Below are 24,463 nucleotides of genomic sequence, written 5' to 3'. Positions count from 1 at the left end.
TATTCTAGTCTTTTGGTACAATCATATTCTCTCATGCAGTCTTCACCTCCCACACCTTCATTTATCTCTATAACCCAAACCCAACCACGTGTCACTCTTTAATATTTCCCTAGTTTCTACCTGAAAATTCCTCCTTTGAGCACTACCAGCTTCTACTAGTCCTGACTTACAAATTTTCATATATGAAATAGCTCTACCATCTAAATTCTCTTTTACTGCTCCAGGGCTGCCTGGAGAAAATCATGAATCTGAGCTTTCAAACACTAAAAATGTATGATTCACTCAATTGTCTCTCTCCCTTTTGTTCAATAAGCCTAATTTACCACTATTCAAGTTCCTAACATTCTCTTTGGCAAATGTTTCAAAACTTCTTCTCTTTTCTAGCCCCTAACCATTCCCTCTACCACCCTTTATATGGTAGCCTACATTTACATCAGATGACAACTCCAATATAGTTCTCTGAGATTTAAGCCCATAACTGAGTACCTTCATTTTACCTTCCCCATTTCTCAAAACTTCTTAATATTACTATCCACTCATTTTCCTATTTCCCATTAAACCGAAGGAGTGGAATGGTCCTCATCAAGTCATAATCACTATGCATTTGATCCTATTCCTTCCTTTAGGACCAAACTCTAGAACAACATATTCTAGGAGTTTGTTCCAGCAGTCAGCCCCTCTTCTTTATATCATTTTTATTTCACCCCCCCCTTCCTCTTCATTTTTATCTCCCTCCACCTACCATATTATAGATGCTTAGAATTAATGAGAGGACAATTGAAACATTCCTTCACCATCAATTTGTAAAGCAGAGCACTAAAAAGTTGATTCAATTATAATTTTCTAAGACCAATATATTCCACATGTTGGAGTTGGATTATTTTTCTCACCTTAATGAATTTGCCCATATTCATACCGTCCCCAAGACTAAAAAAAAAAAAAAAAAAAAAGTTCACTAAACCCTACTCAATTTAGCTATATTCCACCTCTCTCCTCCCTTTTACTGCTCAAAAACTCATGCATAGTTTTCTGGGAAGCAAGAGTCCAGAAAATTCAATAAGCATCTATTATATGTAAACACTGTGTTAAATACTAGTGATCAAAGGGTACAGACATAAGCTCTCAAAGAGCTTACATATATAAGAAAATTAAATAAAAAATTTTCAAGTAGAGCGCATATGTGAAATATCAAAGACAGAAGTTTCAAAAAAAGCAGAATGGACAGGGGCAGAGTCAGGAAAGAAGTGGATAGGAACATAGCAGAGCTGACACAGAAGTGACCAGGTAAAGGAGCTTCACTCTAGGCAACCAGAAACTCAGAATCATGAGGTTTTGGAATACAGCCATCCATAATGGAGTAGACTGGTACAACTGTCATGTTCTTCCCATAAGGGTACAGTCAGGTCAGCACTGTCCCAAGGTTCCTCAGACAATCTCTCTTCCCTCTTCCAAAGAGAAGTGCTCTCTCTCAACTTGAAGTACCACAGGGAATGAAGTCCTGTGGAGATGTCCCTTACTTTATCTATCATCTATGATTTTACAGCTTGAAATCAGAACCTGGTTTCCCACTGTCCCCCCACTCCACCCCATCTTATTGTGAATTTCTTATTTTTACCCTGCTTCTGACATGATACTGCCTCTTCACATCTAGTCTCCTAACCTATCCACTTGGTTCCTAGTATTAGATTGCTACATTGTACCCTGAAGATCCTATCAATCAAGAGCCTGGCCACATAATGGCTTCAGACACATAATAGGCTTTTTTATCTCCACTTCTACCCTCCACCTTACCCTAACCAATCTAACCTTCATACCACTGCTAGAGGAAAAAAATTAAATATATATTTGTATGCATACATACACTACATTTTTAAAAAATGAAATCTGGGGAAAAAAAATCAAATCTGGTCACATCTTCACTCTTCATTATAAAATCTTCAGTGGTTCCCTATTGCCCACCAAACTCATCTGGAACACAACTTTGTCATGTTTTTACCATGGTCACTCTCACCATTATAATCAAAATTACATAATCTTTTTCCTCTGAACACATATTGTCCTTGAGAGTCTCCTAGTCTTTGCTAACATTGTTTTGGAAGTCCCTCCCTATCCATTAAACTCAACTGGGAGGACAGCTAGATGATGCTATGGATAGAGCACTGGCCCTAGAGTCAGGAGGACCTGAGTTTAAATTTGATCTCAGGCACTTAATAATTACCTAGCTGTGTGCCCTTGAGCAAGTCACTTAACCCCATTGATTTACAAAAAAAAAACCCACCTCTCGCCCCTCCTTATAGACCGGAAGTTGGAAGTTCGGAGCTGGATTCTCTTTCCCCTTCTCTCAAGATGGCGGACAAAACCCCCCCAAAGCCTCCAAAGGAAAAGAAGGTCAGAAAGGAAAAAAAAAGGAAAGGAAGGCCAAAAAGGAAGACGGGGCTGAAAAGGTGGTGAAAAAACCTCGAAAGCACTGCAGTCGAAAGCCAGTCTTGGCCCGAGGGATCGGGAGATGCTCCAGGTCTGCAACGTATTCCCGCAGAGCCATGTACAAGCCGAAATATGCTGCACCAAAAACCCGGACTGAAAGGAAAAAGAAAGACAGGGTGCCTGCTACTATCTCAAAGCCAGTTGGTGGGGATAAAAATGGAGGAAACCGAGTGGTAAAGATTCGCAAAATGCCCAGGTATTACCCTACTGAAGATGTGCCCAGAAAACTCCTAAGTCATGGCAAAAAGCCCTTCAGCCAGCATGTGAGCAAACTTGGGTCTAGCATCACCCCAGGCAGTTCTGATTCTGCTCACTGGTGCTTACTTTAAGAAGAGGCTCCGAAAGCCCAGACACCAAGGAGAGATTTTTGACACAGAGAAAGAGAAATATGAGATTACAGAGCAGCGCAAGGCTGATCAGAAAGCAGTGGACTCTCAGCTCCTGCCCCAAATCAAGAAAATTCCTCAGCTCCGTGGTTACCTGCGTTCTGTATTCTCTCTCTCCAATGGAGTTTATCCTCACAAATTGGTGTTCTAAATGCCTTGCAGAGAACTCTTATTAAAATATTTGGAATAGTGAAAAAAAAACCCACCTCAACTTGTCAGATGCCATCCCACCATGAAGCCTTCTCTAGTCCCCCCCCTTAGTAATGTCTTCCTTCACCAAAGTGCATATAGCCTTTTTTTAATTATATATCTAATATACTTATCCTACAATACCTATGTTTGTCTTATCCCTCCATTAAGTGGAAAGGTCATTGAAAATAGGGACTATATCTTACTTAAACTTAATTATCTTCCCCAAATACAAAGCTTGTTTTTTACATAGTAGGTGCTTAAAAAATGTTTATTCAATGTCCTTAAGACATTTCTTCTGTCCCTGCAGATGAAATAAACCTCCTTTTCATAAGGGGTAATGTCATTTTCCCTTCTCCTCTCCATAAAACTGGATTGCCCTAGGATAAGGAAAATAACTGATAGCTAAAAATTATACCCCAATTTGTTTCCTGAAATACCCCAACTAGTTATCAAAATATGCTTCCTGAAAGCTTCTTCTTTCCCTAGAGAAAAGGTTGGGCAGTAATACTGGTAGGAGAATTAAGTCTATAAAATATCAAAATGAATGTTTTTAAAAATTATTAATTAAAACAAATAACATTATTACCTTTAATTAAAAAAACTGTTATCTTATGTAATTTTGCTATCTCTTATTTTTTTTTTTTAAGGATATGACTTCTATTCAACTTAGATCAATTTATAGTATGGAAACAATGTAAAGACTAAAGACTGCCTTCTGTGAGGGGGGAAGCAAGATTAGGGGGAAAATTGTAAAATTCAAAAATAAAAATTTTTTAAAAATAATAAATATTCGCCAAAATTCCATATACCAAGACTTCTGCAGAAGAACATCTCAGACATAGGAGTGATGCACAGAAGTAAAAACTTCAAAAGGAGTTTTTAAATTGATACATAATAGAAGTGTCTATGCAAGGCCTCATGACAGTGTGTAGGCAGGGGTTGTTTGTCCTTCATTCTCGAGGAAGACCATGACAGCAGGGAGGTGATACCATGAAAAGCACATGAATTAGATTTCCTTCAGCTCCATCTGGGTCCAGTGGCGAGATATGAATCAGGACAACTGGAGATGGCCCTGGATGTGAGGCAGTCAGGGTTAAGTGCCTCATTCAAGGTCACATAGCTATTAAGTGGCTGGATTCGAACTTCTATCCTCCTTACTCCAAGGACAGTGCTCTATCCATTGTGTCCACAAGCTGCCCTGGGCCACTAAACAGATGCAACACGCTGTAACGAAGAACTTCAGACACTCTTGGGTTTCTATGGGTTGTATCAGGTCCACACTAAAGATTTAGAACAGTAAAATCAAAAGGAAACTGCTAAGAAGCCTCAGAGCTCTAGTAGGAGACATAGCTCAAATGAGGAAGGCAACTAAGCAGAGGCTATGAGTTAAGCACTGGACTTGGGAGTCAGGAAGACATGGGGTTGAATTCTACCTCATATCCTTACTACCTCTGATTTGAACAATGCAAAAAAAATTTGTATGTACTATAGGCTTGTTTTAAAAACCAAATGACCTAATAAATTAAAGACACTTTGCTAAACTTAAAATGATACACAAATATTAGCTATTATACAGAAATTATTATGTAAAATTTCCATAGAAATTGACAATGGTTGGGAAGCACTAGTCTACTAGAACCTCTAGATACCATGTCAAAAATGGTAGTTCAAGGAATGTCAGTTGTAAACCTGTGGGTTCAAAAACATACATGGGTTTCCTACCATTCTCATCTTTTTACTTGTGATCTGATCAATGTACCATATTTAGGAATTCTAGAAAATTATGGCATTGGAAAAACTATACAACATAATTATTTTATCAAGTGTTAGTAGTATAATCCTAATTCAGAAATCTAACACCTTTTTTCAGAGAATCACAGAGCTGAAAGTATCCTTATATCTGACCTTCATCCCCAACAAGCAGTCACTGCTGCACATGCAACTTCCCTCTACTGAAGGAAAAGCACCTCCTAGGAGACATTCCACTTTTTATTTAGAAGCTCTTCCTCATATGAAGCAAAAATCTGCTTCTTTGTAACTTCTCAGCCATTTGCTCTGGGGCCAAGCAGAATTAACCTAATCTTTCATCCAGATGACAGTCCTTCAAAGACAATTATCAACTTTCTGCTAAATCCAGGCTAAACATCTGGGAGAATTAGCTGATCAGGAGCTATCTTTCTAATGTGTTTTAGCACTTTGTGGAATCAAAGTCAAGTTTACTACCGTATAGTCGCTTTCATGTGAATAATATATAACCCATATCAAATTACTTGCTGTCATGATGAGAAAAGGAAGGGAGGCAGAAAAATATGAAACTCAAAATCTTACCAAAAAATTGTTGAAAACTATCTTTACGTGCAATTGGGAAAAAATTCTTAAAATATAATAAAAAAAACCACCCAAGACCTTTATCCTTCTCTAGTCCTGCAGGATTTAGTTAAAAAGCATTTGTCAAATGTTAAATGTCACTGTACATATATAAGTTTTATCTGATTACTCCATCATGTTGATGGGGGGAAGGAGATGAAAACTGGAAATTAAAAAGTTTATTTTAAAAAATGAATGTTGAAAACTATATTTGAAATAGAAAAAATAACATTCAAAAAAATTTTAATTAAAAAAAAAAGCATTTATTAAGCAGCTATTATGTTCCAGGCAGGATTCTAAGTCTTTTCCAGTCTATAATATTTCAAAGATCAATGACAGTGGCTCAACAATCATCTACCAATAATTTTGATACTCTAGACCTGTGATATTATGGCTTGAACTCACTAAGAGCAACCGGTGCTTTCTTTACTTATTTTGGGCTTAAACTCACAATTAATTCATTTTTGTTCTTTCATATACTCATTCTCCATGTCCCAAAAACATAAGCAAAACACCAAATTGAGTAGCTTTGCCTTTTCACCATTCTTCATCAACAGCCCTAGAAGCTTTTATTCCACTCCAATGTATCCCTCCCACCCCACCCCCAATCTTTTTAACCCTCACCTCTGGAAGAAATACTCAGGTTTGGTAACTCTTCAAAGAACCTCCCAGTTCAACCTTTAGCTGCTTCAGATAGAAGGGCTGGAGGGTGGAGCACTAAATTCCTCCCAAAGCCTTCCCCCAGAATGCTTCCCTAGAAGTGTAGTCCTCCCCTCCATAGACAGTAAGCTCCAAGAAGTCAAAGATTGTCTTTTTTTAGAGCTTAAGACTCAGTTGTAAGCAAGCTTAAACAAATGTTTGTTGACTTGAAACAATACCTTAACCATCAAGTCCAAAAGAGTTTACTTTTCCTTCCTAGTTCTTTGTCTGGCTTTAGCTATATAAGCCAGATCTGGATCCAACATACATACCATACATATTATCTAAGCCACACTACTGCAAGCAATAGTACTGTCTTCTGGACTTATCAATTCAGAAAAGAGTTACCACTCCAACCTGGATCTCTCTAGCATTCTTTACATGAGGCCTTTTCAGATCTCCCAACTCTTTCCCACTCCAAAAAAAAATACCTTTATTGTTCTTTTATATTAAATCTGTAGGTAGAAACTTTCCAACTTTACAAAGTTAACTTGCCTAAATTAAATGACTTACTTGCCCGGGGGCACAGTTAGAGTCAACTAGAACAGGAATTCAAATTTTCCTAATCACACAGGCCAAGCTACAAGGTATTTACTTCATCTATATATTTTATATTTATTTTTATATCCACATAATTGTTTCCCCTAATATATTATAAGCTTCTTAAGGTCAGGCATTACTATATTTTTGTCTTTTTTATGTCCAATGCTCAGAATACATAGGCAATTAATGCTTGCTAAATAATGTAAAAAGACCAATATTGAAAGTGAAAAAGCTTAGTTATGTTTTTGCATCCTGCAATTTCAGTACATCAAGTACCAAGATGTTCTCACTCTTGAAAATGCTTGAAATGCAGCCTGGTACAGCAGGAAAAATGCTAAATTTAGAGCCCCAGGACTTATATTCAAATTCTCTCTCTCTGTCACTTAATAGTAACTATGAACCTTAGGAAAATTGTTAACTTTTCAAAATATCAGTTTCCTCATCTATAAAATGAGAGGCTTGGACCTGAATATCTAAGCTATTTCCAGCTCTAAATCTATGATACTCTACTCATTTATAGATTGTATGGGCTTAAATTATGGGAAAATACTATCTTTTTTTTTAATTTTTAAAGATTTTTGAGTTTTACAATTTTTCTCCCAATCTTACTTCCCTCCCTCCACCCCCCCCCGAAAAATACTATCTTAAAAAATAATGATGTGCACTTGTACAAAAATATTCATAGCAGCCCTGCTTGTGGTCTCAAAGAATTGGAAATTAAGTGAATGTCCTTCAATTGGGGAATGGTTTAACAAACTGTGGTATATGTATGTCATGGAACACTATTGGTCTATTAGAAACCAGAGAATTCAGGGAAGCATTGAAGGATTTGCATGAACTGATGTTGAGCAAGATGAGCAGAACCAGAAGAACACTGTACACCTTAACAGCAGCATGGGGGTAATGATCAACCTTAATGGACTTGCTCATTTCATCAGTGCAACAATCAGGCACAATTTTGGAATATCTGCGATGGAGAATGCCACTGTGTCCAAAGAATCGTGGAGTTTGAATAAAGACCAAGGACTATTACCTTTAATTTACAGGTGGTAATGTCCATTGCAGATCCCCTAAAATTGTCCCTGATTACCACCTGTATCCAGAGAAGAACTGAGGAGTTTAAACAAAGACCAAAGATTATTATCTTCAATTTATGAAAGTTGTCAGATATCATGTAATTTTGCTATCTCTAATGTTTTCTTTCTTCCTTTTGAATCAGATTCTTATCTCACAACACATACAATTTCAATCTAATGCTTATCATGGATGCAAATGTAAAGCCTTTTGTTGGGGGAGGGGGGAGGGAAGGGAGGGAGGGAGGAAAAACTGTAAAACTCAAAGCCTTGCAAAAAAAAAGATTGGCAGAAACTACCATTGTAATTTTAAAACAAATTAAATATTTAAATAAAAAAATACTTAAAGAAAATACTCATCTTTAAGAAATGGGTAAAGTTAGAAGATTTAACCCAGATCTGTCACAATTTTGTTCCAAAAGAGTATGTCATTAAATGACTATTACAAAATAGCCAGGTCCCTGAGGCTTACTGGCTCTAAAAATCCAGAAGCTCCAAGACAGTTGTATTAATTTTAAATACTAAGCTCTTCCTCAGGCAAGTCATCAAAAAGATCCATATCAAAGGGTTTGTTCGGGTTTAAACTGGCTAGATTGACATGCTCAATCTATTTAATATCCCACAGTTTGCTGTTTCAGAGACAACTGAAGCTTATAATTAAGAATGAGCTGCTGACTGAAAAAGTTAGTTTATAAACAGAGCAGAACACCTATGCAGCAAAAGTCTCAGGGGAAGGGACAACTATGAACACCTTCGATACCCTTTCTTTATAAATTTATCCTTGTAAAAAACAAAAACCCTCAAGATTCCAGTTTTTGATATCAGCACACTTGGTTGGTTTTAGTGTTATTGTTTTAGAAGTGTTATAGTTTATCTTGAACCTGCAGTCCATTTTTTTAATGACAAACCCTGTATAAAATTTTTCTTATATCTTTGGCAATGAATCTTAAAAGAATCAGGAAAAAAAGATCATGTATAGATATAATTAACCCTTTCTTTGAAATTTTGTGAACTGGGGGTAAGTATAAAATTTCATGAAAACTAACTTGTGAAAAGGGGAAAAACACAACCCCTCACAATCAGTAATTACATGTGCAAAAAGCTAACATGAATACTCAGAATCCAAAAGTTGATGAGGCAACATTTCAAAATTATGTGCAGAATGAGTCATATATCAATATCAACTAAAAGCAAGTCTCAGCATTAAGTATGAAAGGTGAACAGTACCCTGAAATTCTTAAAGGATTCTCCCCTTCATTTTTGATCCAGTTTCTACACAGCCATTTCCCTGATTCATTTTAATTTTTATTCCTGAAAGCATTAAAAGTTAGAATTGCTTATGTGTTTATCCCTCTCACAAGATTATATTAAATCAATATTCTCCCTGAACAATCAGATGGCACTATATCATTTCTCAGTAGAGAAATAATCGGTAAAAATTTAAGAGCAATTATAGTGAAAATAACTTTAAACTTGAGAATCATATTTAAATGTGTAGTACCTGAAATGAGCAACAACTGTTCCTGTAATATTCCAGCTCTGAAAACACTTTACTGCGGAACAAGCATCTACTGACAGGTTGGTTTTTTGTTTTGCTTTGAAGTTATACATCTATGCCCCATAAAAGAAGAATTGCTTTATCATTTTTTAATAAGTTTGGAAATGTCTGTCATTTCTATTTCATAACACTCTACCTTTTACTGTTTATCCTTATTTCTTGAGCAGTTATCAATACAGTACTTAATAGTTTTAATTTTTATATAGTCAGTGGATCATCCTTTTTTTAGAAAAGTCAGTCACTAACAATGATTATTATGCTTTTGCAATTTAAGAAGGATCTCTTCCAACATTTTTCTGCCCTGTAGCACCTAACATGGGATATATAAAATTTAAAAGAAATTGAGAATTTAGATAAAAATAAAAGTAATAATCATTATAAACACTTATAAATCAAATGCTAAGAATTCAAAGATCCACATATTTCTGAAGAAAGTTGTTTCACCATTTAGGGACCACAGTCTAATTTTTCTGAAGATTCTTAAATACATAAATATAAATCATGTATTTAAATTTGAAAATAATAAGAAGAATTAATTATTTACACTCTTTCCCTGGGGTGACAAGGAAGGACAATATAAAAAATTAGAACATAAAACTATGATCTAAGAGACAGGTCTTATTATACCGGTAATTTAAAAACTTTTTAAAAGATAAAAAGGTAGCCACCTAATAAGTATCAGCAACCTCTCTGGAAGGGTGCTAAGAGTCTACAATTCTTTTGAAAATGGGAGTGATTTTTAACTTCTAACCATTATCCAGGCAAATCTCAAAAATTTCAGCTGACTTTCAATACTCAATGTCCACCATTTTACTACTGCCCCGAATACTATTTATTTAGAGAGAATTAAATCAGATTTAGTTCAGTGAAAGGACACCAGTAAGTGATAATACTAGATCTACTAAATACCACAAAATCCGAAAAATGCACTTGATAAAAGATTTTTTTAAGAGTTCTTATTGAAATAACTTCACCTTTCTGCTTCTCACAGTGACTCTGGCAAATAGGTATAATAAAGTTTAAATGAGTTCTCATTTTTCCAGAGAAGATGACTGAGTGGTACTACCGTCCCCTTTACACGTACTTTAGAACGTATAGGATATCAAAGTGTCCATCGGGGAGTAACTGTTGCCTTCTGAGGCTTATACCATACACCTTTGAAATTTCTTTAAACGTTTTACGTTTTCAGCTTCTCAGGAGTCATTCTCTAAGAAGCATACTGCATGAACAAGCAAAGGCCGGAGAAGTTCGGGTTTTGTTTTCTGCGTCCTAGGATGTCAGTGTCCCGCGCCAGGTGCGTTCCTTTCGGCCCCGCCGGCCCTTCACCTGCAGCGCTGCCACCTGAGCGCAGTGCGGGAGGCGGGAGGCGGGAGGCGGGAGGCTCGGCTCGGCTCCCCTGAAGTGAAGAGGTGGCAAAGCCCTAACAACCAAGTCGCCCAGGGCAGAACAATGCCACCTAGCCCCGCTTCCCGGCCCTGGAAACCAAGGTTAGGGCACGGGGGGGGGGCATTTGTTAGTCTGGAGGGTGTGGGGGGGGAGTGAGGAAAGCCCAGGAAAGGAAAAGGGGAGGAGGGGGGGAAGAGACGAGAAGAAAAGGCCATTTTTCTTCCTCCAAACACGGCCAATGTCTCCAGTGGGAGAAGCAGCCACTTTTCTTCCTTAACCGAAGGAAGGCCCCCGGGCCCGGGGCAGAGTTGGGGGAGGGGCGCCCGGGGGTCCCGCGTCCGCTCCCAAACTTTTGGGGAGGGGGAGAGGGGCCGAGGGCGGGGCCGCCGGCCTCACAATAGCCCGCCCGCCCGCCCGCCCGGCCGCCCGCCGCACCTGGTGGTTGTCCTTGCCGCTGGCCGAGGCGGCCGGCTCCCCGGGGCCGCCGCTCAGCATGCTCACGTAGAGGGAGCGGGCGAGGGGGCTCCGCAGGGACCGGCCGCTGCCCGGCCACATCCTCCTCGCCAGCCACAGCGCCAGCAGCGCCAAGCCCAGCCGGCCCAGGAACAGTCTCATGGGGGGCCGCGGCCCGGCGGGTCGGGGTGTCTCCGCGGCTCAGCCCCGCCGAGGAGGAGGAGGAGGAGGAGGAGGCGAGGAAGAGAAGGAGGCGCCGCCGCCGCCGCCGCTGCCCCCGCCGTGGCCGCCGCCGCCGCCGCCCGCCGCGGCGACTCTCTCCATCGCGCCCAACTTCGCCGTGCAGCCCCTCCGCGGCTCTGGTGGGGGGTGGGGAGAGGCGGCCGGCGAGCGCGCCAGCCCGCCTCCCCCTCCCTCTCTTGGCCCTCCCCTCCGTCCCCCCCCCCCCCGCACCTCTTCCTTCCCTCGGGCGGAACGTCGTTTCCGGCGCGGGCGGTTTCCGCCCGGAGCGTATTTGGCGAAGCACGCGCCGGGCGCTCGGCGGCGGCCGCTCGGACGCGTTCCGCCTCGGGCGCTTAGGCGGGCGGACGCGGCGGCGGACGTAGCGGCGGCGGACGCGGCGGCGGACGCAGCGCCGGACGCAGCGCGCGCGCGCCCCGGGAGCGCCACCTCAGCCCATCCTCGCTCACGGGCTCGTGCACGCTCGCTGGCCCGGCGGGACCCCGCTTGGGCCCATTGTGCGGGGCGGAGGAGGCGGCGGCGGGCCGGGCCGGGCCACAGCGGGCCCCTGGCCCGGCTCCCGAACCCCCAGAAACCGGTCCGGCCCGGGCTTTGGGCGCTGGCCTTTCCACTTTGCCCTTTTCCAGATGGTCTGCCCTTGGGGGCGTCGCCTGCTTCTGGCCTTGCAGGCCAGGGGCCAAGCAAACCAAAGCTTTCACCCCCCCAAGTTCCACGAGGATGGCAGGGGGTCTAGAGTTGGCATGGGACGGACGTCGAGAATGCCCTCACCTGCCTCTGCCCGAGACTTGAAAGCCGCAGCGGCCAAGCCTTGCCTTTGTGCAAATCAGCGCCCCTCGCCCCCCACCCTCCGGGCTGCTAAACCTCGGACCTCCACTTCAAGATAAAGACAGGAAACCAGACGTTGCGGCCGCATAGGCTTGTGTGTGAAATGGCCCTGTGTATTTATCCCTATTCCTCTCCATCTGTTTAACAAGTAATAATACTAATTTCCCTAATGGATCAAAAGGTGTTTGAGTTTCTAAAGTCAGGTCCACCCAGCTTTAAGCACCTACTCATGCAGCAGCTGACGTGGGTTCGGTTCTGCCTGTGAGGAGAAGGGCTGGGGAGAGACAGAGACACAGAAGGGCCGAGCAGTGCTGTTGCCTGGGCCTGGTCCGAGGAGACAGAGGCTCCTGGAGCTTCTGCCCGACCCCAAGGTTTTAAGTCTTGCCTCTCATCCAGAGGCAAAAGGTGAACTTACTAGACCAGGAATTAGATGGAGGGTAAAGCCTAAGGAGATCAGGTTATGCATTTTACATCAAACAATCAGTGGTACTTAAATTAAGAATGGGGAGGGTCCCCACCCCACCCAAGATCACAATTATTGTTACAACCTTAATTCTCTACTTCCAAGTCAATTTACATCTCCACTCAAATTCTTTCTGATATATTCAAACCCTCTTCATCTTCCCAGGCATCACTAAGAGTTGAGCAGGTATGTGATATTTAACAGCAGTTACTTAAGTTCAAATCTGACTTGACACTTTTAGCTGGGCCACCCTTCACAAATTATTTAACCCTGTTTATCGAAGTTTTCTCACATGTAAGATGAGCTGGAGAAGGAAATGGCAAACCACTTCTGTATCTTTGCCAAGAAAAACCCAAATATAGGGTCATGAAGATCAAACAGACTAAAACACAACTGAACCGAAAATGCTTCAGTCAACTGTGCAATGGCAAAACAAAACCATTTTTAAAAGTCCCTGCCCGTTAAGGAGCTCTTTGTCTGATGATGGGAGAGGGAGGTATATGGGAGATGTCTCAGAAGACAATAACATTAAAACACTAGTAGAAAGTTCTCCCAGCAAAAGAGCATCTCTACAACTTTTTAAAAACTATTTTTTTAAATAAAAGTTTCTTTTCATTTCCTTCCATATTACCCACTCCATTGGGAGAAAAAAGAAAAAGAAAAACTTAAGTCCTTGTAAAAAATACACTTAAGCAAAACAAATTCTTACAAAGGCCATATCCAAAAAGATTTCTCATTTTACCCCTTGATTCCATTACCTCATGTCAGGAGAGGTACCCCAATTTACTGGGCTATGACACTTTAATAAGAATATCCACGTTTTTAAAGACATTTTCCTACTTAATATTTTCATGTTATTCAATAGTGTCCAACTCTGTTACCTCCACAACATTTTCAGGGCAAAGATACTGGAGTGGTTTGCTATTTCCTTTTCCAGAATCTTCCCATTTTACAGATTTGCCCAGGGTCACACAGCTAGTAAGTGTCTGAGGCTATATTTTAATTCGGATGCACTTCAGGTCTGGTACTCTGTCCACTTGAATACCTCTAGCTACCCTAAATATTTAGTTTGAATTAAAAAAACATTTAATTTTAATTAAAAATAAATATAAGGGGCGGCTGGGTGGCTCAGTGGATAAAGCACCAGCCCCGGAGTCAGGAGTACCTGGGTTCAAATCCGGTCTCAGACACTTAATAATTACCTAGCTGTGTGGCCTTGGGCAAGCCACTTAACCCCATTTGCCTTGCAAAAACCTAAATAAATGTAATAGAAGGCCAAGATGGTGGAGGAAACAAAAGTAATGTGTGTGACCTTGGGCAAGTCACTTAACTCCATTGCCTTAAATAAAAAATAAAAGAGAATATATATATTTTTAAAAGGTTTCAACACATCAGCAGAAAGAAAAAAGTCACAGCACTGGTTGCTTAGAGAAAAGAAAGGGGGAGCCTTAGCTGATTGAGGAAGAAAAGGGCCTTAATAAGAGGGAAGACATCATATTCAACCATTGATTAGAGGAAAGCTTGTACCTTCAATCTTCAGAAAGGAGAGAGGGATTAAAGAAAAATCCCTCTCCATGAAATAAAGCTAAATACCAGAGGAAAGTGAAACCTCAGTTTCTGAGATAAAGGAAAGGCCAGAGTGAAGGATGGGTCCAAATTTAGAAGAAAGGGGAGGCCAGGCAAAGACCAAGAAAACCAGGCAGTAAAGGAAAGACCCCTGAGATAAAGAAAAGGGTCTTAACAAGGATGGTTGGACTGCCAAAAAACACATTTGTACTGAAAAATGAATAACCAAAAAAAAAGGAAAGAACAATTATGATGACCAAGATGTCTGAGACACAAACCCTGAAGAAACAATAACTCAAAAACATATATAAATAAAGCCACAATGAAAAATTCAGGTTGCCCATAAGATCAATTGGTATTCTTAGAAGAAACAATTCAAAAGTATTAAAATAGTATAAATTAGTTGAATGCAATAGAGAAAAAAGTTGGAAAAGAAATAAGAGCTATGGAAGATTTTGAAAAACAATTGCAGCATAACATAAGAAGTATAAAACCTTGCTCGAATACCAGACTGCCCTAAAAATTGGAATGTATCAGAAATTAATGACTCTAGGAAACAATAAAAAATGTTGAAAAGATTGAAAAAATTGGAGAAAATGAGTTCTCTCATTTTAAAAACAATTGATTTGACAAACAAATCAAGGAAAGATAATTTATGAATCAAGAGACTACCTGAAAGCTATCACCAAAAATACATATGTCTCAAGAACATATAAAAGAAAACTGACCAAACAGAATAAGGCAAAATGAAAATAGAAAGAATCCATTTATCATTTGCAAGATGAGACTCCCACTATAACTGTCCAAATCCAGTGCTTTCAGGTCAAAGAAAAAAAGAAATGCAAGCAGCCCAAAAGAAGTCAAGTACCATATTCAGGATCAAATGAGATTTGGAAGCTACCATTTTTAAAGAAGGATAGAATATGGAATGCAACATTCCAAAAAGCAAAAAAATAAAACCTATAGAAGAATTTACCAAGAAAAATGCTCCAAAGGGAAAAAAGTGGATCTTCAAAGGAAAAGAAGTCCTCCAAGAATTTCTGAAGAAACCTTAACAGAATAGGAACTTTGAAACACTAATACAGTAGTCAAGAGAAACATAAAAGGTTAACACAAATAGATAATTGTAAGGGAATTTATATGGATAAACCCTTTTATTCTAATTGGAGGTGTGATAGAATCAAATGAAAGTATCTAGAAGTAGTTTATATTTTGACAATTTTGAAAGAAGAGAAGTAGGGAAGAATGCATTGGGAGGGAGAAAGGGACAAGCTTGGAGACACTTATATAACTGAAATGTTCAGTAAAAGTTTATACAAATGTGGAAGAGGTATAAGGAAAATATGTCATTTGAAATTCATTTTCATTAGAACTGGTTAAAAAGAGTAGAACACACACACACACACACACACACACACACACACACACACACACACACACACACACACAAAAACAAATATACATCCACATAAAAGATTTAGTAGAGAAATAACATTCAGCTCAGCATAGATATGGAAGATAACAGGAGAAGAGGAAAATGGGGACATAAGAAGGAGCATAGTCATAGGCTTAATCAGAATCATGATTAATCCTTAGCAAAACAAATCTAAACTTGGAGAGGGGATAATGAAGAGAGTTGAAACAGAGGGTAAAAACCTATAATAAAGAGGGGATAGGGAACAAAGAAAGGGAAAAGTTTTAGAGAATAAGGAAATGCACAATTAACTATCATAGCTGTGAATTGAGAGATGAACTCACCCACAAAATAGAAGTGGAGCAATAATGGTTTAAAAAGCAAAAAATGACATTGTTGTTTATAAGAGATATACTTGAAGCTTAAGGGTTTAAAAGAATTAAGAGACTGCAGTAAAATCAATTTTGCTGAAACTAAACTGAAAAAAGAAAGAATGACAATTATATTTAGATAAGTCAGCAACAAAAATAACTTTTTAGAAGACATAAACAAGAAAATAACATTTTGCTGGAATTCAACTTTAAAATACAGATATTAAGGGCAACTAGGTGATGCAGTGGATAGAGCACCAGCCCTGGAGTCAGGAGTACCTGCGTTCAAATCCGGCCTCAGACACCTAGCTGTGTAGCCACTGGGCAAGCCACTTAACCCCACTGCCTTGCAAAAATAAATAAATTAAATTAAATTAAAATAAAAAATACAGATATTAAATTTAATAACATCTAAATAAATGCAGGAAAAGTTAGTAAAATTTGATAGTGAGATCCTCAATGTGCACATCCCTAGAGTTATACAAATCTATCCCCCAAAATAGCAAAAAATAGAAAAGTTAGATATGATAAATATCTGGTGATAATGGAATAAGAATAGAATGAAGTCCAAATATTTCCTTAGCTTTTCATGACACTTTTATAAAAATCTAAAATGTATTAAAACATAAAAACTAAACAAAAATGCAGAAAGCAATAATGTTAAGTTCATCCTTTAATGATACAAAGGATTTTATAAATTGCAATAAAACTTGAATTCAATAAAGGGTCAATAAAATTTTAAAAAGAAGTAGCTAGGTGATGCAGTGGACAGAGGATCAGCCCTGGAGGACATGAGCTCAAACCCAGCCTCAGACACTTAATAATTACTTAGCTATGTGATCTTGGGCAAGTTACTCCCATTGCCTTGTTAAAAAAAAATAACGTATTAAAAATTAACTGGAGACTAAATAATTCTAAAGAATAGATAAATCGGGGCAGCAAGGTGGCACAGTGGATAAGTGCCAGTCCTTGAGTCAGGAGGACTAGAGTTCAAACCTTTTTGCTGGGGCAGCTAGGTGGCGTAGTGGATAAAGCACCAGCCCTGGAGTCAGGAGTACCTGGGTTCAAATCCGACCTCAGACACTTAATAATTACCTAGCTGTGTGACCTTGGGCAAGCCACTTAACCCCATTGCCTTGTTTAAAAAAAAAAGATGTAGATCAAAGAACAAAACACAGAAACAATAGATAGTTCAATAAAAGATGACGGGCAACAATGAGAAGATACAGCACAAATTTTGGAATACACTCAAAGTGTCTTAGAGGAAAATGTATATCTTCTAGTACCATCATCAACAAAAGAAGATAGCTAGCTATAGCAGTAGGTTGGGCACTGAACCTTGAAGTCAAGAGGCCATGAATTCAAATTTGACCTCAGACATTTACCCTCTGTGGAACTATGGACAAGTCACTTAATCCTGATTGCCTCCCCTCCTTTCTTTTTTTTTTAGGAGGTTTTTTTTTGCAAGGCTAATGGGGTTAAGTGACTTACCCAAGGCCACACAGCTAGGTAATTATTGTCTGAGGCCAGTTTTGAACTCAGGGACTCCTGACTCCAGGGCCGGTGCTCTATCCACTGTGACACCTAGCTGCCCCACCTCCCCCCCTTTCAAAGGAGCAGATGAATGACTTGAATACACAACTAGAAAAAAAATTATTGGTTTAGAGAATAAGGAATTTTTAAAATAAATTTTTAAAAATTAAACACTAAAATATAATTCTTTTTTTTTATGAAGCAAGTGACTTGGCCAGGCTCACACAACTAGGGTCACATATCTGAAGTAAGATTTGAATTCAGGTCTTCCTGATTCCAGTGCTGATGTTCTGTCTGCTTTCCCACATAGCTGCCCAAAACACTCAAATAAAAATATTGAAAATCAAGGAATAAATTAACAAAACAAAAAGTAAAAAAAAAATCACTAAATGAATAAATAAAATGAAGATTTTTTTCACTTTGTTGGGAGAGCAACAAAATAGTTAAACCATCAGCTAACTTGATTAATAAGAATAAAGGGAGTCAAAATTATTAGTATTTAAATGAAAAAAGATTATTCCCAACAAATGAAGAAGAAATGAAGGACATTATTAGAAGCCAACTATATGTCAATAAAACTGACAATAAATGAAATAGATGAATACTTAGAAAAAATAAAATCATCTCATCTCAGGAAGGAGGGGAAGGGAAATAGGGATAGAATTTGGAACTCAAAACTTTTTAAAAATGTTTTAACATTTTGTTTTAATATGTAATTAGGGGAAAAGAAGATATATTAAAATGTTATATAACAAAAAAAATTATCAGGCCATAAATCAACTCCCAAGGTGGTAAAAACAACTCTGGATCAGATAGATTGACAAATGAATTCCTTCAAACATTCAAAAACCAATTAAGTCCAATATTACACAAATTGTAAAAAAAACAAAAGTATCTCAACAAATTTCTTCTATGATGATAAATATGATCTTGATACTTAATCCATGCAGAGTCAAAGCAGAGGAAAGAAAACTATAAATATCTTTTAAAATATTGGTGCTAAAATTTTTTTTTTAATTAGCAAAGAAGCCACAGCAACATATCACAAAGATCACTCGCTTTGAACAAGTTGAATTATACCAAGAATTGAGGGCTGGTATAACATAGTAAAACTATAAACAGTATTTGATCATATTAATAACAAAATCAACAAAAAAATCATTTTCTCAAAAAAAAAACCCAACCAACTTTTGACTAAATGAAACACCTATTTTTGTTAAAAACAAGTGCCCTGGTGCCCAAGGAAATATAAGATTAAATAGATCTTAAACATGGTAAATAATATATATCTAAAACCAAGAGACAGAATTACATGTAATAAACTAGAGTCTTTTCTAATAAGATCAGCAGTAAAGCCAGTAAGTCCATTTTCACTAATTCTATTTGGCATAATGCTGGAAATATTAGATAAAGAAAAAGCAAAATTGTCACTTCACAGATCAATGTGATGATGTAGTTAGAATATCCTAATGAGTTAACTAAAAACGTAATTGAAACAACTTTAGCAAAATTGCAGAAGTATAAAAACAATGATATAAGTCATCAATTTCTCTGTATAATACCAATGAAACTCAGTAGGTAGAAATAAAAGGAAAATAACTGCAAAATGTATAAAATACTTGAGTTATTTACTAACACACACATAGGAATACAACTTCAAAACAGTCTTTATATGAATAAAGCAGACTTAAATAACTGGAGAAATATTAATTGCTCATTGATAAGCTGAGTCAGTATAATAAAAATAACAATACTACCTAAATTAATTTATTCAGTGCTATACCAAACCACCAAATGATTGCTTTATAGAACTAGAAAAAGAAATAATGAAATTCAATAACAAAATCCAAAAATCTCAAAGGAAAAAAAGTGGGAAGGAAAGGGAACTAGCATACAGTATACCTTATACCTTATATGTTATACCACCTTATACCAAGACAAATTTCAAGTGAATACATGCCCCTAATTTGAAAGGTTTTATCATACAAAAATTAGAGAAACAAGGAAGAAATTATTTTTTCAGATGTAAGGGTAAGGAAAGAGTTCATCACCAAACAAGGAACAGAAAGTATAATAGAAAATAAAATAATTTTGATTACATAAAATTTATAAGTTTTTCTACAAAGAATACAGTACAATTAAGATCAGAAGGGAAATAGTTAACTGGGAGGAAAAATCTTTGCATCAAGTTTCCCTAGAAATGGTCAAATTTCCAGGATATGTAAAGAACTAATCCAAAGGGTCCAAGGATATCAATAGACAGTTCTCAAGAGAAGAAATCCAAGCTCTCTATACCCTAATTAAAAAAAAGAATGCTTCAAATAACTAATAAATGAAAAATTACTCTGAGGTTCCATTCATACCCACTGGATTGGCAAAGTTGACAAAAAAAAAAAGATGATAAATTTGGAGAAAATGTAAGAAAACAGGTAAGCTGATATGTTGTTTTGGGAGTTATTCTGGAACCATTCTGGAAAATAATTTGGAATTTTATACAAAAATTTGCTAAATGTTACATATCCTTTAACCCAGTAATACTACCTCTAGACCTATGAAAGAAAGAATAGATCCTATATGTACAAAAATATTTGTAACCATTTTTTGGTTGTGGCAAAAAAAACTAGAAACTAAGGAAGTGCCTATCATTTGTGGAAAGACTGAACAAATTATAGTTTACCATTGTAATATTGATACTATTGTGCTGTAAGAAATGAAGAAGGAGATGGTTTCAGAGAGATGTAGGAAGAATTGTGTAAATTGATTTGGGGGAAAGTGAACAGAACTAGAAGAATAATTGAAACTATAATATCAATATTTTAAAGTTGAATGATTGGCTGAAGAACTTTTTACAAATAAATTTTCAACTGTTATTCCATATGATTGATTAAGAAGGATGATATTCACCTCATGACAGAAAAATATTGGACTGATACGCAGAAAAAGAAACACTTTTCTTTTTAGTTCTTGCAAGGCAGTGGGGTTAAGTGGCTTGCCCAAGACTACACAGCTAGGTAACTATTAAGTGTCTGAGGCCAGATTTGAACTCAGGTACTCCTGACTCCAGGGTCGGTGCTCTACCCACTGTGCCACCTAGCTGCCCCCCAGAAAAAGAAACATTTTCACAAGTGGCCAACGTGGGAATTTGTTTTCTTTAATTATTTCTTTATGATATAAAGCTTCTATATTTCTGCCTTTTTTCTTTTAAGTGGCTAGGAGAGATGGGGGAAGAAAGAAAAACATTTGCTTGATAACAGAAAAAAATGATAAAATATTTTTAAAACCTGGAATACTCCTTTTAATTTTACCTATTTGTAATAGAGGAAGTGATATGCAAGGAAGTACTTCTATTATGATAACCAAATTTGTCTTATTGATAAAGATTTTATTTAATCTCTTAAATCTGTCCCAATTTTTTTTTTTTTATTTTGGAGACAAGCAGGGTTTAGGACTTGTCCAGCTAGAAAATGTCTGAGCAAGATTTGAATTAAGGTCCTTCTGACTGCAGGACCTATTCACTGTGCCACCTAGCTGCCCTCTGCTCTGTCCTCTTTCATAATGGTTTTGCATTGTGCAAGGAATATCTGATTACCTAATTAATGTCATAATAGTCTATCCTAGGAAACTACTACTTTTTTTCCCTGTGGAGAATATTACTATCACTGTCTCTTCACCAAATCAATAGTTAGATCCTATTCCTTAATTTTTTTTTATAATTATCTAGATAGAATTAAAGCACCAAGTACAAATTAAGTTTATTTACTGTGTCAATCTGTCTCCTGTAAGTAACACTATGCCAAAAGGTCATCCTCTTTTCAAAATGAGAGAAATTAGCAAGATTGGATAAAAACTAGTTCCTGAAGACAAATAAGCCTTTCCTTTCCTCTTTTCTCCTCCCTCATTCTAGAGGAATCCTGCCAAACTGCAAAACAATACTACATTCCAGTAAAATGTCCCAGATGATCAGAGAATCCATACCATATTTTTTTTTCTTTCTCTTTTTCTTTTTTTTTTTCTTTTTGCAAGGCACTGGGGTTAAATAACTTGCCCAAGGTCACAGAACTAAGTAAATGTTAAGGTTCTGGGGCGAAATTTGAACTCCCAAGCCGGTGCTTTATCCTCTGTACCACCTAGCTGCCCTTCATACCATGTTTCTGTACCTTGAGAACTTGAACCAACTGACCAACAAGAGCATTGTGACAAGAGCACTGAATTAAAACTGGGTCACCCAGACCATCCAAATGTTTAGAAATATTCCATAAAAATATTAAAAAAATACTTCATGTATATTATTTGCAAATATAAAGAAAGGAAGAAACCAAAGCACAGCAAAAGGAAATGATTTGCAGACCTTTGTAACGAGCCTGGAGAATCTGATGGACCTATTTTCAGTTTCTTGCTCCATCAACAACGCCTTGCTACCTCTCCTCTGAGTCTTCTCAATCACGAATGATGAGGAAGTAAGCTAGGAAGAATAAATAACCCTGAGCAACTGTTTAGAGAGATCTCTAGGACTGCCCCCTGACCTCAAAGATTAGAAGTGCTGCTACTGTACAATCAAATCTCCATTATTCACAGTAATGGAAGGCAAAAAAGATGAAAAATACATAAAAACTCAAGGATAATCAGGTCATTTTATTATGCTAAGGTTCCTGCCACATAGACTGGGATAACTATTCCTAAATTTATACTCTTTTGCAATTTAGGCTAGCTTTTCCTTAAAAGTCACTGAAATTGTCCTGAAAAGATGATTGGTTCCAAGGACTGCAACTCCAACCACTGATGTAGCTTCCTAGGCGTCTGAATACAAAAAGAGTCAAAAGCATGAGGAACTCCAATTACTCCCAAATGCTTCTGACCTTGGCCCACCCTTGACAACACAGGCAAGAAAGTTGTGCTCAACTGAATCAAGGCTGTATCCTTGAATATCATTTCCATGTTATGTCTAAGTAAAGCTCCTTTGTTAATTGCCAAATTAACATCCTTGAATCACCCTTAGAATACCAGTACTGGAGTACCAGACCAACCTGATCAGGCATAGGTTATTTCATTGATGAGACTGGCAGGAAGAAAAGTGGCCCCACTATCAACTGGCAATCAATAATCACTTATGGGCAGGTAAACTCAAGCAGTATTCCTCGGTCCCAGAACATCAGTTCTGGTTACAACCAAACCCAGTAGCTGTTTGTTTTGTTTTTGTTTGGTTGGCTTTTTTAAGATTCAATAATAGTAAGTCCAGTTATTTCAATCAGGTGTGTTCTGGTAAGATCTACTGTTGTGGTAAACCAGCCTGACTCAGGAATTTTTTTACTTGACTATGTATATCACTTTTCTTTTTTTTTCTTTTAAATTGGGAGAGAAAATAAAACCTCATTAACTGAATTAAATCACATAAAAGCTCAAATTTTAAAAGTAGTTAGCTGTGAAAAAATTTAAATGGCTTTGTGAGCGCTACAAGATAATCAAGTATTCTATGAAATTAAATTTGGACATATGGTAAAAGGAATTCTTCCCAATTCTTTACTTGCCTCTCCAATGAGAAATTGCAAGCTATTTAGCTGCAACTTCCTTCTGAAGTGCTTGCTTATTGTGACAATGTCACAATTTTTTTTGCTTATTGTGACAATGTCAAAAAAATACAATCATTTCCTTTGGTTGTATGTCCACTTGTTGGTCAACAGAAAAGGTGTTCACATATAAAGTACCAACAATCAAATTCCTCTTTATAGGTGGTCTAAAGACAGTTTCTTCCTGCCTTCTGCCTTGTTTTCCATCAATGTGCCACTGTTTTTTGCATAGCATTTGAGAACCCAGAATCATCTTTCTTGATGGGGTATCTAAACAGGATTTTATGAAGTACATATCTGGTTATCATGGGCATTCAATAACTACCAAATAGTTTAAGGTATCTTTCAACCTCTTACCTTCCTGCCTTACCAGAGTTTCAGTGACCACTAATATAAATTGTTTTCTGAGACTAAGAAATAAATAAATGACTTAGCCATGACAAATTAGCCAACAATACTAGCAGATCTCAGGTCTGACATAGAACTTTTTGAATAAGAGGGGTTATGTAAATATGATTTAAGCCCCATCTAGTGCATTCTCTTAGAACAAATAGCAAAGTCTTTAACTGGGACAAAATAGCAAAGAAAATAACAAGGAAACGCTCCTTTCAATTTCCCACAGATACCAAATACTAAACAGACAGTTCACATTCTTAGGGTTAAACCTCAACCAGAACACTTCTCACGCCTCCATTTTGTCCTACTATATCCTCTCTAGCTTCTGTCCCTCTCTGCCTGACTCTAACCCTCTTGCTCCCTAGAGCTACTGCTAGAATTTTTTACTTGTGATGAAATGTTATCCTCTGCTACTAGATATCTTCTCTACCAAACTGTGACCATTGCTGAGGTTTCTGCTGATATTTTCCCTCAAAAGACAGTTATCACTCTTTTGTGAGTCTTGCCCTATACCTAGGATTAATTAACATACTTTTATTTTTTTTATTAGATCCATAGCCTCACCCAGAAAGCATAGAAAATAATCCCTCAAACCAACACGCATATGTTTTTTTTGGGGGGGGGGAAGCAATGATTGGGCTTAAATGACTTGCCCGGGGTCACACAGCTAATAAATGAGGCAGGATTTAAATTCAGATCCTTCATTATATGAAGAGGACTATGCATATTATCCTAGAACATGACTAAACCTCAAGGAGATAATATGAGAGGGATCGGATTGGGGCAGAGGGCAATCTTTGTTGTGTTTTTGTGTTTAGACATCCATACTACACCAATTTTTCTTCTCAAAAATGTTACTCTCTTAGAAGGAATGAACTTTTATGTTCTATTAACTTCCTTGAATTTTATGAGTGCTCAATTAATTCCAAGTGTTGATAATTAGTAGTGAT

At 37.8% G+C, this 24,463-nt stretch overlaps 1 protein-coding gene and 1 long non-coding RNA gene across 6 annotated transcripts in view; one reads left to right on the top strand and one right to left on the bottom strand.

Annotated features, from left to right (window-relative positions):
- METTL9 (methyltransferase 9, His-X-His N1(pi)-histidine) overlaps nt 1-22,005 on the bottom strand; it is a 66,785-nt gene extending 44,780 nt beyond the window's left edge. For 2 of the 5 annotated variants that reach the window (XM_074202886.1, XM_074202887.1), the window contains exon 1: nt 11,124-11,386. In XM_074202886.1, the coding sequence (XP_074058987.1) occupies nt 11,124-11,303 (180 nt within the window). In that variant the 5' untranslated portion in view covers nt 11,304-11,386. Of the gene's footprint in view, nt 1-2,457; nt 2,570-10,386; nt 10,497-11,123; nt 11,387-21,901 lie in introns of those variants that run through there. The other 3 variants (XM_074202888.1, XM_074202889.1, XM_074202890.1) reach the window with 3 other exon arrangements.
- Nucleotides 10,616-24,463, top strand: part of LOC141500028 (uncharacterized) — a 54,601-nt gene continuing 40,753 nt past the window's right edge. Inside the window, exon 1 of the long non-coding RNA XR_012471825.1 lies at nt 10,616-10,789. This is a non-coding gene — a long non-coding RNA (uncharacterized LOC141500028). The remainder of the gene's footprint in view (nt 10,790-24,463) is intronic.

Source organism: Macrotis lagotis, chromosome X (assembly GCF_037893015.1).
Source record: "Macrotis lagotis isolate mMagLag1 chromosome X, bilby.v1.9.chrom.fasta, whole genome shotgun sequence".
Taxonomy (NCBI): Eukaryota; Metazoa; Chordata; class Mammalia; order Peramelemorphia; family Peramelidae; genus Macrotis; species Macrotis lagotis.
The sequence above is the reverse complement of the archived record's forward strand: the minus strand, read 5'-3'. Positions and strand labels throughout refer to the sequence as shown.